The sequence below is a fragment of the Echinococcus granulosus genome (genome assembly GCF_000524195.1).
Source record: "Echinococcus granulosus chromosome Unknown EG_S00036, whole genome shotgun sequence".
Lineage (NCBI taxonomy): Eukaryota > Metazoa > Platyhelminthes > Cestoda > Cyclophyllidea > Taeniidae > Echinococcus > Echinococcus granulosus.
Window position 1 is genome coordinate 675,094 of NW_020170416.1, and position 14,613 is coordinate 689,706.

General features: G+C 45.5%; 2 protein-coding genes across 2 annotated transcripts; one reads left to right on the plus strand and one right to left on the minus strand. All coding sequences in view use genetic code 11, as the record gives it.

The window, feature by feature from the left end:
- Positions 1 to 1,646: 1,646 nt before the first annotated feature.
- Positions 1,647 to 4,592, plus strand: EGR_05189 (hypothetical protein; the record flags this gene model as incomplete). Its single annotated transcript, XM_024494438.1, has 5 exons — positions 1,647 to 1,670; positions 1,746 to 2,034; positions 2,260 to 2,291; positions 3,480 to 3,632; positions 4,377 to 4,592. The coding sequence occupies 5 exons, from the start codon at positions 1,647 to 1,649 to the stop codon at positions 4,590 to 4,592; spliced, it is 714 nt and encodes a 237-aa protein (XP_024351224.1).
- Positions 4,593 to 7,378: 2,786 nt separating this feature from the next.
- Positions 7,379 to 13,269, minus strand: EGR_05190 (Vesicle-associated membrane protein/synaptobrevin-binding protein; the record flags this gene model as incomplete). Its single annotated transcript, XM_024494439.1, has 11 exons — positions 7,379 to 7,469; positions 7,721 to 7,955; positions 8,828 to 8,960; positions 9,502 to 9,612; positions 9,697 to 9,927; positions 10,186 to 10,251; positions 10,863 to 11,009; positions 12,165 to 12,248; positions 12,326 to 12,394; positions 12,445 to 12,707; positions 13,020 to 13,269. 11 exons carry the CDS (start codon positions 13,267 to 13,269, stop codon positions 7,379 to 7,381), a joined length of 1,680 nt encoding a protein of 559 aa, XP_024351225.1.
- Positions 13,270 to 14,613: the final 1,344 nt, after the last annotated feature.

Below are 14,613 nucleotides of genomic sequence, written 5' to 3' on the forward strand. Positions count from 1 at the left end.
ACTCATTTTTCAGGACCGTTTTTGTACTCGTTTGTCGCTGCCTCGAGGTGTTTGCGCTGTACTGTTTCACTAGTCGTAGACCACTCTTGAAGTCGATGATGTTGATGAGGATGCAGCTCTGCCTAATAGCTGGGAAAAGAATCCAGAGGGAAGTCAAAGGACAGAGTTGGAGTGAAGGTAGCTTCACATTTGACATTTTGTCACCTCTTACATGACCTCTGACCACTTACTTTCAGTGTTGACGTGGCACGACTTGGCACCACCTTGGACAGCATAGCGTCTCGTATCTTTGCCGTTAAAGAGGGGTGCCAGTTGCGACCCATTAGTGGGAAATGTAACTGACCCTCCTCATAGGCGAGTAAGCCATCTGTCCTTATCTGCTTGAATGTGAAGGCTCCGTTTTGCGGAGGCCCCTCTCTCCTCCCTTTCGGCGCCATTTTGACCACTTTAAGTTTTCCATCGAATATTACCTAGACGGTTTTCTTTTTACTCTTGTCTGTAGAATTGCCTTTTCATGTATTTTTATCTCGTTTATTGTAGCAGTAAAGTGGGGCCGCTTTTATCCGCTGCCCACTTTCCTGCATAATTCATGGCGTGGCATGCCATAAACCAACTTGAGAGCGGGTGTCGTAATGCCAGAAGTTGACATTACCCGAAAAGGTGTGGCGTTCGCGTAAGGCTTCGAATGCAGCCATATCTACCTCTTGAGTAGCGGCACAGGTCAGGGGGCCCTCGGTGTTGTGAACGCACCTGTCCGTTACTCCCATAGCAATGCCCAAGAGGAGAGATATTCGTAATACGGTCAATGATTTCTTTCGACCCTCCCTCCCTCCCTGAAGTGGTGCTGTGTCATACGCTTCGGACAGTCTGTGGTACTTCATTCTCAGACCGTGCAATCTGTGTGAGAAGGAGAGGAGGCTAGCTGAAGCCCAGTACTTCAGATTGAGGGCTTGGCAATCCCCCGAAGATTAGGATACTGACCACTGCAGTTGAAATAAACCCTCCACTGTTTGATATAGGTCCCGATGAAATACCATATTTTTGTTGGTGATTTAATTGGGCAAGCGAAGCGTAGAGAACGCCTTTTCCTCTTTTTCGCCAGGGAGCAAAACGCTCCAGGCAAGAGGCCTTTTCCTGGTGTTGAAAAAGCCTTATCCAGTTGCAGTTGGTGGCTGAGATAGTGCTAGCAGGTGGATCCTTCATCATCTCTTTTGGTCCCGAACATTCCACCTTAACGCTTAAAATGTCTGCCTACCCAAACTTTTCCTCTACTCCCTTCGACTGAGAATGATTTGGCACTGTGGCAGCAAGGTATTTCGAATGGTTAAGTAAAGTTTAAAGCCATGTGAACTTGCCAATTTCAGTTTATTTCTTCGACCTAGTTAGATTTAATTGAACCTTCCCTGTTATGTGGCTTACTTAATTCGCCCGTCCCACGTGTCACATATGTGTGACACGCGGCTCTGTGTCAATTGGTGATGCTCGTAGCTACGCCACCCTGTGTCGCCAAACATACTGCTGGAGCTTAAAGTAATAAATGAGTAAATTTGATAGACATTCCTGTTTTCAAGATGCATATATTTGAGTAAAATGAAGTGCATTCTCCTTTTCCACGTGAAATTCATCACTGTTTTTTTTCTTTTATGATGTACTCTTTGCGCTCTAAGAAGGTCGATTAAATACCAGCATCATCTTAATTGGTCTTGCTTTTGTTTTTTAAATAAACATGAAACTTATGGTTCCAGGCACTTCACAACGCTGAAAAGTGGCGTTCTTTTTTCATCTCGAGGAAACGTAGCACAGGTACTTCCTCTGTGGACGTTGTTGACTCGTTTAAGCTTGATTTTGGACTTGGTAGTTGTTTTGTGCTGGGAGTTTGCAGACCTGGGCATTCACGAAGCATCCCTTCGCTCTGTGGCATTTTCGTTGGTTGGCTAAATCGAGATTGTTACTCCTCGGGAGTGGGCGTACTTGCCGCTGCCGCTACCGAGGAATGTTACATCCGACTTACTCTTGACGATGTTGAGGCATATGGTAGTAAGATTTTTTCTTCTACAGGCATGGAAGAGGGTTGGGAGAATGGTTGCTAAGGCCATGTGAATAGGTTCGCGGGAGATCGGGAGGAATCGCGTAGTACTATGTTAGGGTTCCAACGCCTTCCCCTTTGGCAAGAAATAAGCAGAACAATACTATTGTCAAGATAATGACGTAGTTGGCACTGGTGTATAATTTCTGATACTTTTTTTTTCTGCCTTTTAGCTCCTCCGCCCACCTCTTCCATTGGCACCGCAGTAAGTCCGCTACAGCAAAATGGGATTCCTCCCTCGCCTTTATGAGTGTATGCGCCAATAAAAGGGCATTTTGGCGTCTGACCCGATCGGGTACCAAATTTAATAGCACAAGCGAATGCTGACGCAATCAGCCGACATTTATTTCTTCCAGTTGCCTTTCAGTTAATGTGGCAAACATAAAAAAGGGTATTTGGGCAAGTCTATAGCGTTCGTGTAGGCGCTTTTATCCCATCGCCTCAGCTGTTTGAGAACCTGTACCCTTCGTTGCTCTTCCATTCCCCTTCTCTATCTTGCAATGTGTTTGCTTTGAGAACAAAGGAATTCATACAGTCTGTTCTCTTCCAACGATTTGTGTGGAGTGCGCTTGCAGTTGCAGACAAAGCGGAATGGAGCTTAGGTAGGTGTCATCATCAATTGACATGCTGTCAATTGACCGCCAGTGATTTTGTCATGGCAACTTGGTGAGTTGGACAGTGAATCCCCGAAGAGCGAACAAGTTGTTGGGAGTCCCCATTTCCAGGCGGAAGGAAAAGAGGACTAAACAAATAGCGCTCGAGGTGGGGATACGGTGCCCCATATTTCCATTGCTTGTGTCTGATCACCTGGGGCGTTTGTTCCCTTTGGTAGGCTTCTAAGAAGCAGTTTTCCCCTACAAGAGGATCATGGCTACCCACTTCTACCGAATGGATTTGGGTTTGCATTTTTTCCCCCCTTCTCCAATATGATGCTTGAATAACTGAGAACGTGGAAAAGAGATTTTCTCGTGAAAGGTTTTCACACTCTTGGACAAAATGAGGTCGACCAGGAGCCATTATCACCGCCGTCCGTTCCCGGTATGTTGTCTTGGCTGGAGTCTGCGCGTCACCTTGTTGTGAGAATTATATTAATGACGTCCAGCCATGGCCACCGTTTGACAGCTAACACTACTTTTCCCCGCTGATTTTGTTGGCAGAAATGGAAGTCCAGGAAATTAATTCAGTTGATGATAGCCTTCGCCTTTCAAAAAACTAGCACTACTTTTGATTGCAGACAAGCGGATGAGGTCAAACGGGAACAGTTCAAGTAGAGGGACGTCTTAGCACAGTGAACTATAGTTGATCTTAGGCGGGTCCATTTTAAGGTTTAAGGGACCTTTGTGTTATCACGAGGTGAGGGAAGCTTTTGAAACTGCCATATTCCTTCATGAAGCTTCAATACTACCTCATTTCTGGCGCATTTGTGATCGAGGCGAAAGTCGAGACAGTGCAGCAAGCTGTTGCTTCTGCAGTGGTGAACCGGATCCCCAATTTTCGTCATGATACAAGTCGCCGTTCGCGCACCAGCAGTAGCAGTTTTGCAAACGTTCTACCACTAATTGACATTTTGACCTGCCTTTCCGAATAGGACAAATCTCAGTATTGTCACGGCCGGCTGCTACTCCTCGGCCTACTGGTTTCACTCCTCCTGACGCACATCTGAATAGGCGATTTAAGTAGTATTTACCACTGCAATGCTCATTGGTGAAGGCGCCATCATCTTACTCTGTGTGGGGATGAGTGTATGGACTTCAAAATTGATTTTCCTGTAATCAAAATCTTTCCGGATTATTATTATTTTTTCAATTGTCAATATGACTGTCTACTATGATCTGCTATAAGTAGTATCTACTCCATCCTTAAATCCTCCTCCTTTTTTGTGTACAAGCGACTCAACAAACACTCTAATTAGTCGGTTCCTAATAATATCTTTTTCTCAATCATTAGGTCTTCACTTGCTGTAGGCATTTTAAGTACTATTTAAGATATTAGCACCTCTCATTACCGTCATATTGTCTCCGCATCCACCCCACTCAAAAGTGCGCTTGCCTTTTTTCCTTGGACTACATCATCGGATATTTTGGATTTGAATTCATCCAGGTAATCTCCAATCATCAATTCCTTCCAAAATGACCGCTCTCTTCATGCCTACCTCGAGTTGTTGGGAGATGGTTCCAGTAGCACCTCATGATGGGATTGCTACCAAATATGCGAATATACTTTATTTTTGCGTGCTAAATACCCCCACGACGTCTTGATTTAACGTTCAGTTTTCTCTTCACTCAGACAGGCGACGTCGGCAGCGGCAGTAGCGGCGTCCAGCGCTGCGAGTGAGCAGCACTTGGAGCACCTTCGAGTGCAGCAGTTGACTGAGGCGTTGGTGCCACTGCAAAAGGAGTGCGAGCGCATTGTGCAAGAGAACAACGTGCTGACGATGGAGTTGATTGCATTGCAAAAGCGACGCATCGCGCTGGAGATTCTCCTTGAACGTCTAACGCCTCTGTAAACAGCCGCCCTCCCTCGTTATCACGTTAACGTTTATCCGGTACTCCCCTTCTCATGTTTACATGTATTTGGTGTACTTAGTAATACGAAGTCTGATTTTGACTAACAAATCTGTATTCTAGAGCTTAAAAGAAATGAGGTAGCCTTAGAGACTTCCTAGAGCAGGAGAGTGTAGAAATGTCTTTACCATGGACGGATGGAATACCTAGGCGGCTAGAAGTATGGATGGCATTGAAGGGATCCATATCACCACAATGTTTTTCTGAATCGCGGAAAACTGTAAGGTTCGTGGATTTAGATGTTCCACCTCCAAAAAAGCCCCCTTTCTTTCATTCAGGATCCTCGGAATTCTCCGTTGTTGCCCTTTTTCTTCATTGGATGGTTTTCAAGAGGATTTCTAAAAATCACCAACTATTTTGGCAGGGAGGCTAGTGGTAAGGCCTCGACAATGGCTCTTGACAACCATCTTCTGTACACTAAATGCTTGTTATAGAAACACTTACCCTTAGGTCGCTCTACACAGTTAGGTCATTCTTAAAGGCCGACTACCGCTTGTTAGAATCCGATCCCGCTCACTTACACTAATTGCAGAACTTGAGGTTAGAGTGGTTAGCAAAAGTTCACGTGAATTTGACGATGAGTCTCCGCTGTAGATTACTTTGTTCTGTGACGTTTCGGCGAGAAGTAAGACTGCTTCTAGCACGCCTGCCTTCGGACAACGTCTCCTACGTGGTTCCTGATGCGTTTGCAGATTTAGAATCGCTTCGAAGAAGGACGGTCCTCACCCCTTCCATCGGCCAAAGTAGTGTTATTGCTCTCCATCCATTAATCGACTAGCCACCTCGTTTGTTGTTGTTTTGGGCTCCTATTTGAACGATGTTGATGATATTGAGGCACGACATCACTTCCCTAATAACAAGAGGTAATGAAAAAGGGGATCTACCTCTCCGAAATCGTCTGGGTCAATGTAGTTGTGCTCGGATAGAGAGCATTTCACTACTCAAGGTGGCTACCAACAATTCCAACATTCCTCCATCTCTTGCCTTGGAACAACGCAAGTACCAAATGCACCTGTCAATGACGCACAAAGCTGTCAAATACTGGTCAGATTTTCAGCCGTCGCAACACTGCCGAATAGGTGAGTATGCGTTGGAGAAAGTGACCCAGAATTTTACTCCTAACTGCAAAATTTCTTCCTCTCAAGCCTTATAAAGATAGTCTAAGGTGGGGAATGTTGTTAACCTGGAAAGTAAATCCCAACACCACGGCTTCGAAAGTTGCGTGTATGTGGGAGGGGGGGGGGAAAAATTTCTAAAAAAAAGTAAGACGAGGAACTCTGCACAAGCTCCACCTGATATTCAGGGGAAGGCAGGGCATTTTCGAAGTAGCTTTAGCATTGGCTGAGTCGTGAAGTCCGGTTCCAATCTTTATCTGGGAGCTGTTAATGGAATACAGACGTTCTCAGAGCCATCTACCGTGATTGGAAGGTAGCATCCACCCGATAGGTAGTCAGACGGATTTTAAACTAGAAGAGGAACTTAAGTGACAATCGGAAATTGGCGCAGCCAATGGAGAGGGCTGTTCGGGTACAATGAGGATCGTGCAACATCACCCCAGAGCTGTCGGGCCCTGGATTAAGGGATTTGCTTAGAGGGGGCTTTTTAGGACGACCGAGCTCCCTTTCATACGGTCTAGAGGTGGATGAAAGCTGTTCTAATCGTGATTTTAATACCTTGTCCAATTAGAGCCAGGTCCTGGAGCCTGCAGTTGAAGGGGTAGAACCTTCTCCCCGGGGAAGAACCTTCCCCATGGCGTCTAATACGCTTCAGGATCCAAAAGGGAAAAGCTTTTCTGGTGCTTAGCAAGCACCAGGCCCTGCAAACTAAAATTTCTTGTAGATGAAGATTTGGTTCACCACTTTCCCAGGAAGAATTGCCTCCGTTTCGATTTCACGGCGCTGAATGCTCGTTCGTTGGTATGAACGACTGCTGCACTGCGGGCTAGGAACCACCACAGTCGGAACCGGCCACGACATTGGCGAGGGAGGCCACAGTAAAGGCCACGATGCTGGGAAGCTAGATGCATCTATGTTGGCCCCTCGAATTTCATCGTTCAAAGTACCCGTGAGGGTCTGTGCGCAGTTATTGCATTCCAGTAGCATTAATCAGTAGGGTTCCGGAAGACTACAAGTAATTTTTTTCTCCAGAGAAAGCCATATCATGTCAAATGTCGCCCCTTTAACACTCTCACAGTCTAGTTTCGTTGCCCTCCCCCCGCAATACATGAAACCGAAACGGCTTTGTCATCGGTGGCGACACGTCAACTCGGCCGGGGTGATGGAGATGTTGGAGGCTTTCAAACGACCACGGGGAAAAGTCGTTCACGTTGGGTTAAAAGATCTCCACCTTGAGAGGGGAAGATGTGTTAAGAGGTTGGGAGTGGAGCGGCTTGAATGCATTTGCGGTAAGGTTGAGTAAAACCAATGCCGGTCGTCAAGTGCCGTCGGAGACGTCCGTTTTTTCTCCACCAAGAATGGAAGTATCTTCGCGGACTTACCAAGCGTCCCGACGATTTTGGGGAGTAACACGACTAAGGATCGAAGAGAGCTGTTAAGCTCTGGTCCGAGAGCATGGCCTAAGAAAAATCTGACGGCTTTGGGGCAGATTGCGCCTTCGCATATAGCCCGAACAACCCGGATGTGAATAAGCAAAAGCTAAAACTCGCTTGACTACCTTTGAGAGGGATGCCCAACACCCACGTCCAACGAACTAGGAGCTCCGCGTGACTTCAGCGGGTGAGGTCGACATTTGTGTCGAAGTGGTGCTTGCGGCCGAGGGACTGCGATGATATCATTTTATGCGGAATGGCGTGTTGCAAACTATGGAGGAGGCATTATTTTTCCTCCGACCTGTCTCCCCTACAGCAGGCATTTTCTCCCAGGCGACCAATGAAGGTCGTGCGGTTTTGAGTAGGGTTTACGAACATGGATTGGGATAGCCTACGGGATCAATCCATATCGGAGGCAGTTGCAATGGAAGTGGTAAATGGATTAGTTGCAAGTCACGTCCACATTGCGCAGGGCGTTCAGGTTTAAATTAAATTTTTTGAGGTGCCAGAAATTACACTTACCACTCCTCAGCATTCGATGCGGAAGGAATTGCCATTCCGGCCGAACCACCATGGAACAACCTGCAGGTGAGAACTTTCCGACAGCGCCAATGATTACGAGGAGGCACATTCACCCTTCCCATGGGAAGACTCGCCTCCCACCAGATTATCCGCAATCGGGCGCTTTCAAGGTTCACATAAATGACCGCCACGGTGGTAGTGGGATAGAAACCACCACGGACGGGATCGTCATAACCTGGTCACCTTGGGAACATTTCCACCAGTGCGTAACTGGGCGCTTCATCGATGTACTGTGCTGGGACACTTCTTTAGAGGAGTTTAAGGCCTCCTTTCACAAGAGACTTCAATCCAGACCGCAGAGTGTCACCATCGGCGCTACCTGTCATTGATGACAGGCGGTGTTTGAAATGGCCAGTGCTCCTGCCTTTCCGAGCCCTGGAATCCAAAGTCCCAAGTTGACTTGAACCATAGAGGGATGAGATGTAGTTGCTTGCCTTGACGCTTCACCTTGAGAGGCGAAGTTTTCCAGCACTTCTGACTGCATAAATCTCCTAGCAAATCACACCCTGCCAGTGTTTCTTTTCAGCTTTTCAAGTGTGTGCGGGTATCGTGAATCTCCCCCCAGCGTGCCCATTCCCCCCATGTTGGCAAGTAATCTAGCCAGGAGTGTAAGAAGCGGGAATCGAGTACTCCCATAATGCATTCCATTACTAAAAACGCGACAGAATTGCAGATTCTTTTGTCAAGAAAAGGCAACAAGATCTTCAGGAATAGAACGCTACTAAAGATACTGCTGACAATGAGTTGGGTAGATAACAGTGGGCCAAAGGCAATTAAGATAGATGACATGGAATGCATTGCAACGAGGAACAACAGCCACAGTGACGTTTCAAGTACGCATACCTCATGAACAAGGTGAAATGACCGATCTTCTCAACCCCGATCAGTAGACGATCTCACGGCAAATGGAGGCGTCAGTAGTTAGCCGAGTTTACCTCCGGGTACATGCATAATGAAAGAGATCACGAACCTTTCGAAAATAAGAGTATCAACGATTGATGGACACGTAACAACTTGCGGATGCCTCTTCGAACACCGAGAACTAACCTCGATGCCATTTCTCGACAAGTAGTAGGGCTAAACCTGTACAACTACCCGCACGGGCTCTTTCGTCTGCGCAGTTCCGATTTGCACCCTGCAGTCGTGGGGTTCTAGGCATGGCTATGACCTTCCAAATATTCTGTAGGTCAAAGACAAATCTTCCACTCTACTGGTATCCCTCCTCACGTCTAGTGATACCTCGGCAGCATCTTGATGGAATTTCGGCCCCTTGTGAAGCATGGGGCGACTTTTGGCGGCGCCTTAAAGTAGTCATACAGCTGAATAGGTCGACCGAGCGCTGCACGCACAGTGGATGGCAGAATTCGCGAAGACGCAATCTAGTCGAGCCTCCAGGTAGTAAAATATGGGCAGGGCATCCCGACCTGAGTTGTGGGAATTTCAGAGCAACTCTAATGGCCGACCAGAAATCGGAATGGGGTTTAGAAGCTGCTTGGAATGACAAAAGAGTTTGATTTTCATTCCCACGAGCATCGCAGACGGACTTCACTACAATCGACAAGGAGTGTATTGCTGTTGACGATCTGAAAAAGTGGACGCAGGAGACCTAATAACTGAAAACCACGCCTAGAGGAAGATTGAGGCTACGACGAGTCTGTGTAGCGTGAATCCTCCGCCTTTTGCTATTCGACTGCGACGGCAGTACGGGGCTCTGACTATACCCGCTGGACTACCAGCCTTTCAGCCCAGCTGCAGGTAGGCAACAACTCTACCGTCTGGTGTTTCCATGGATGCAGCTTCTTCTGCTCATAACATCGATTTATGCTCCCCGTCTACCAGAAGAAAACTGGCAACAAGATACGCGCGTTCAGTTGGAAGGGAAAAAAAGGAAGGTGGGGATAAGAGCCCAGACATACGGACCAATTACAGCACGGGCGAGGATAGCAGACGTACGGCCCGCCATCAATCAGCCTTTCCACGGCGGCGTAAGCGATGCAAGAGGTGACGAAACTGATAGCGAAGTCGCAGTCACAATGGTGGGGCGGATTCAAAGGAGGATCTACAAGGTGCTGCACGGTTTCAGCCCGCACACGACATCTAGGGCTAACACGGGCAGTGGGGCAAGAGCAGTCCCCACCGTAGTTATGCTAAAATTTTTTTTTCTTCGTTGAAGATCAATCCCCCCGATCAAAAATACGGCATCTACTTCCACAGAAAAACATGTGACATTAAAGGCCATCGCCGAAACCTAAAGCAAATGCGCTACTCAAACACGACCTTGTTTCAGCCTGATCCCATCTTGTCATGAAGCTGGTAACCAGAACCGTAAACTATTACTCACCTCTAGTTACCCTGATTTGAACCACAAAGACTACTACGTCAAAGGGGCGTCAAGAGATCAGTACCGGGGACTCGTTGATGTCTGGCCAGGACCGCTTCATAGGAGGAACAGAAACTAACACACCAAACCGCTAAAACAGGATGGAACCATTCGAGACTGCACAAACACGCACTTCTTACTCAAAAATTTCACCCATATTCCCCCAGCGAATTCAACAAAGATGAGAAGTGTGAAGAAAGAGAAGACAGCGCCAGGATCATCGATGTTAATATAGTTCATTACTCTCAACGATGCTATCAGTCTTCGCCTCTACTCACTCAGACACAGAGCAATACGGAGATGAGACCGAGAGAGGGAGGGCCATGACAGCGATAGACCAAATGAAGAAGAAAGTTAAGAGAGGAGGAGGAGTGGAGTATTAAAGGTGTTGCAGAGGGAAGGAGAGGCGGTTAAAGAGGAACGCGCGCCGCTCTCTAGGCGCCTCTACAACTGCTACAACCACACAAGCAAAACTATACACGGGGGATAGGAAGCAGGCGAAAAGGAACAAAACCGAAGATGTGCTTTTTAGGATAGAGGGGAAAAGGGGGGGTACAACAATGGAGACTCGTGAGCGAGCAAACACATTTCTCGTTTCGGTAGGAAGAAATGAAAGGACTGCGGCGGTGTCTATCTACTTGTTATTGCCTCATCAGCTTTCTCCTCTGTTTCCAAACCCTTCTAGAGCATAAACTTGCCCACAGCGAGAGCAAACAAGAATGTGATGAGAAGGTAAATAATCGGTGGGACGTTCATCCGCAGCGTCTCCAGGGCACCCGATGGCGCTGCCGCAGTTACCACTGGCTGGGAGGAAATCTCGCGACCCAGTTTGTTCATAGCGGCCTGGCACTAATCGTAGAATGAAAGAAAAAAGAACAACAACTACTCTCATACGCAAGTACCGACCTATGCCCCTTTTGCGGGCAGTTTTAATTCAAATTGTCAAACATGTACTAGATGGGCTTACAAACTTGATCAAGAAAAAAGCGAGGATGAATTTCTAACAATGCGAATAATTACAGCTTCCCCAATGGTGAAATCATAAGCGTAGACACCCATGACCAAGGAATTAAGAGATCTACTAAAAGCAATACCGGGCTGAAAATACTTTCTACAACGGATGATTGGAAGGAAATGACGAAAAGACAAGGGTAGAAAGATACGGGTTGAAGCACGGAACTACCCAAAGTCATCGAATAAGCACTGGGGGAACATACAACACCATTACCACACTAACGCCTAACTACCTCTCATCCTTAATTAAACGAAACTCACTAAAATGGCCCTTAAGAGAAAGTTGCATTCTTCAGTATGCAGACACGTGGCACAAAGCACGAGTACCACCGTGATCGGTTGTTAGTTTCGTGCAAATGAGTTTGTTACGTGACAGAAGTGCATACCACAAGTTTGCATCCACTTTTGTGCTCAAACGTCTCAGCATCATCATAAAATACAAGACGAAAATGAACCCAGTAAATGGCAAACAAAATGATTCCAAAACTTATGGAAGACCTCAAATACGAGCCTTCGAGTCAGAAGAACGTGTAATTTGGCCACCAATGCAAATAGATAGAGAGCAAGAGAGCACCAGCAAAGTTTACTTGATACTTAAGGGGTCAATTCTGTGAAATAAGTAGGTCATAACAATCAGATGTGTGCGCGCATGCACAACCGTCTACAACACGCAACGACGAATAATGCAGGCACCCGGTGCAACGTGCATGTAGAGAGAATAGCACAGCGTGAAAAGCATACTTAATGAGTAATTAAAAGTAAGGCAGGAATACCAAATGACTTCCACGCCTGAGTAGTTGAAAACTTAAGGGAATGAAAGTGGAGGTGTAGCGAATCTAGCTCACAGGCGGATGATCAGAGATTGATTAAATCGAAAATGCTGGTAAAACTTTCAGAGAAAATTACAAAGAGATTGACACAACGGCAACAAAGTTGACGGACACACTAATAGAAAGAAGCCAAAGAAATCACACACCCGCACGCATGTACCTTTAGTTCCTCATTTTCCTTGCGAAGTTTCTCAATCTCCTGAGTAAGCTGACCAAGTGCGCTAGCTGGTGCGGTAGTAGTAGGCTGTTTTAACCGAAAAACAAGGCGGCATAGGTATTTGAAAGAAACACGTCCAAAGTCAAATTAAGCTTGAAACGAACCTGTTCTTGATTAGGGAAGGTACATATGAAGAACTTTTCTGAAACCCGAGCTTTGTCTACCAGCTGCCACTAGACATTAGGAGAGAGAGTATAAAAGGGGGAGTGAATACGAAGCTTACAAATTGGTTGAGGGAAGGAGGCATCTCATCAGAAGCTACTGCGGACAACAAAGCTAATCGGTCCCGCGATTCACCATTTGATTCAACACCAGCAACAGTCGAGACTTTGATAATTCTCACTTCACGGGCCTTGATAACATCCTCATTGGGAGTAACAACGTATCGTTTGGGAGCGTTTGTCTTGACTTTGAAAACCACATCCCTTGGAGACGTGTTGCGCACGGTTAAGGTGCAAGTAGAAGATTCACTAACAGGACCTAGACCTCGTTATTAAAGCAGAAATCCGAAGTTACCTTCAAACACAAGCTCTTCGGGTTCACATTTCAAGAGATCATCGGGCATTCTAAGAGTGCATTTAAGGCGGGTATCGCTAATCTGAGATTGACTAGCTTCTCTCCACTATAAGTACACACTAAATAAGTTAAGGAAAATTACGATTTGCTCCAAATTGCCCGCAGGATCATGATCAAGAATCATAGATTGGATCATAAACTTATGCTTGTTTTTCTCAGCTCCATCACAATCGAAAGGTTGCAGCATAACTTCAAGAGATAATTCATTAGTAAAATCCTTACCAGCTACATTAACAGTCTCTGAAGGTTCAACGATGCCGCAGCTGGGACGCACGCAGTAGCGTTTTGGAACCGTGGTCTTTACTTTAAATGTAATCCTATCATCAGAAGGATTTGTTAACTTAATGACAGAAGATTGGACATTCACAAAGGGACCTATGAGAATTTGTAAAAAGAGTATAAAGAGAATACCGAAAAAATCAAGCTCATTGCTTGGCTCGATCTTCAGCAAAGACTTGTGGGAACCGGCCATAGCAAACTGAGTACCTTATCAACGCTAATGAAAGCATATGCCGCGGCGCTTGCTGATTGGTCGATGGGGAATTTGCGCCAAATTTCGAAATTAGGTCTACATATTGTCAATGTGAGAATGTGTTATTTTATGAAAAGATCGCTTTAAAATATCAAAAAGCAAATACAAATTTTAAAAAACCACATTTTTCCTAATAATGGTAGGCCATTACCGGAGCAGATACGGCAAACACACCAGATAAATTTTCGGTATTAATGACTGCTAAAGAAAAAATTGTGAACAGTTTGATAAAAGTATGACTGTCCTGCTACTCAATTAAAGATCCAAAAACTTTAACTACTTGATTTTGGCGAAGTTTTAACTTAAAATCTTTTGGCTCTTCAGCAATATCTTTTAGATTTGAATTCAATGGTATGTGAGCCCTTGTACACGCACTTGCAGGGCTCACCACCACTAGAAAACCATATTAAACATTTTTCACTGACCTGAAGCATTGCAAATTCAGGCGTGAACTAGGGCGCGTCAGCCAAATTATTTTAATTCTATTAACTCTAGGGCGTATTTGACCACTTATCTATTCGCAACCCAGCATTTTATCCGGATACGCTGGCCTTTGGTCTAGGCCAGTAGCCCCACTCCAGTCAGAACTGTTATTTCCATTGACCTTTTTATGGAATTCTTGCGGCGCTACAGCAAAACATTCTGTATTTAGGAAAATTCCGGTTATTTATTAACCACAGATAGTTCGATTCCCAAATGCTACAAATTTATTTTTTCTTGTCTTGTAAGCTCATTCTCTTAGGATCTCATTACTTATACGTAAGTAGCCATGCGCTGTAGTAAACTATTGGATGCAATCATTCATTGCATCAGTTGCAGAATCATAACGATGGCACCTTAATTTCCGTTGATTTCCCGTAAATGTTTCCGGTTTCGGAATTAAGTGTTTACAAGCACTTCTAGACCATTATAAGCCTTTTGATCGCTTTGTCTACACTTATCTGACCAAGATGTTGAAGTTAGAGTGAACTTTTAATTAGGCTTAATTGTTTATAATTCTGTATTGAGTAATGTTTTGCAAACCCACTGTCCCTGTTCAAGGAAATAAGAGTTAAGGCCACCAATTAACAGGGTCTAAGAAGTGCGCTGTTGGGTATTTTGTATTTATTGTGACTTATGTTTTTTTGATATTAAATTGTATAAGTGCATTAAATCTGAAGTGCCGTTAGGCAACCTCGCAACCGTGCGTCAGAATAAACACTCCTTTGAAAGCCGGTATCTCTGAGGTCGCATTTAAAGGGGCATAAAGTATTGGTATCCTTGTTTTTTGCCTAGGTCTAGGTA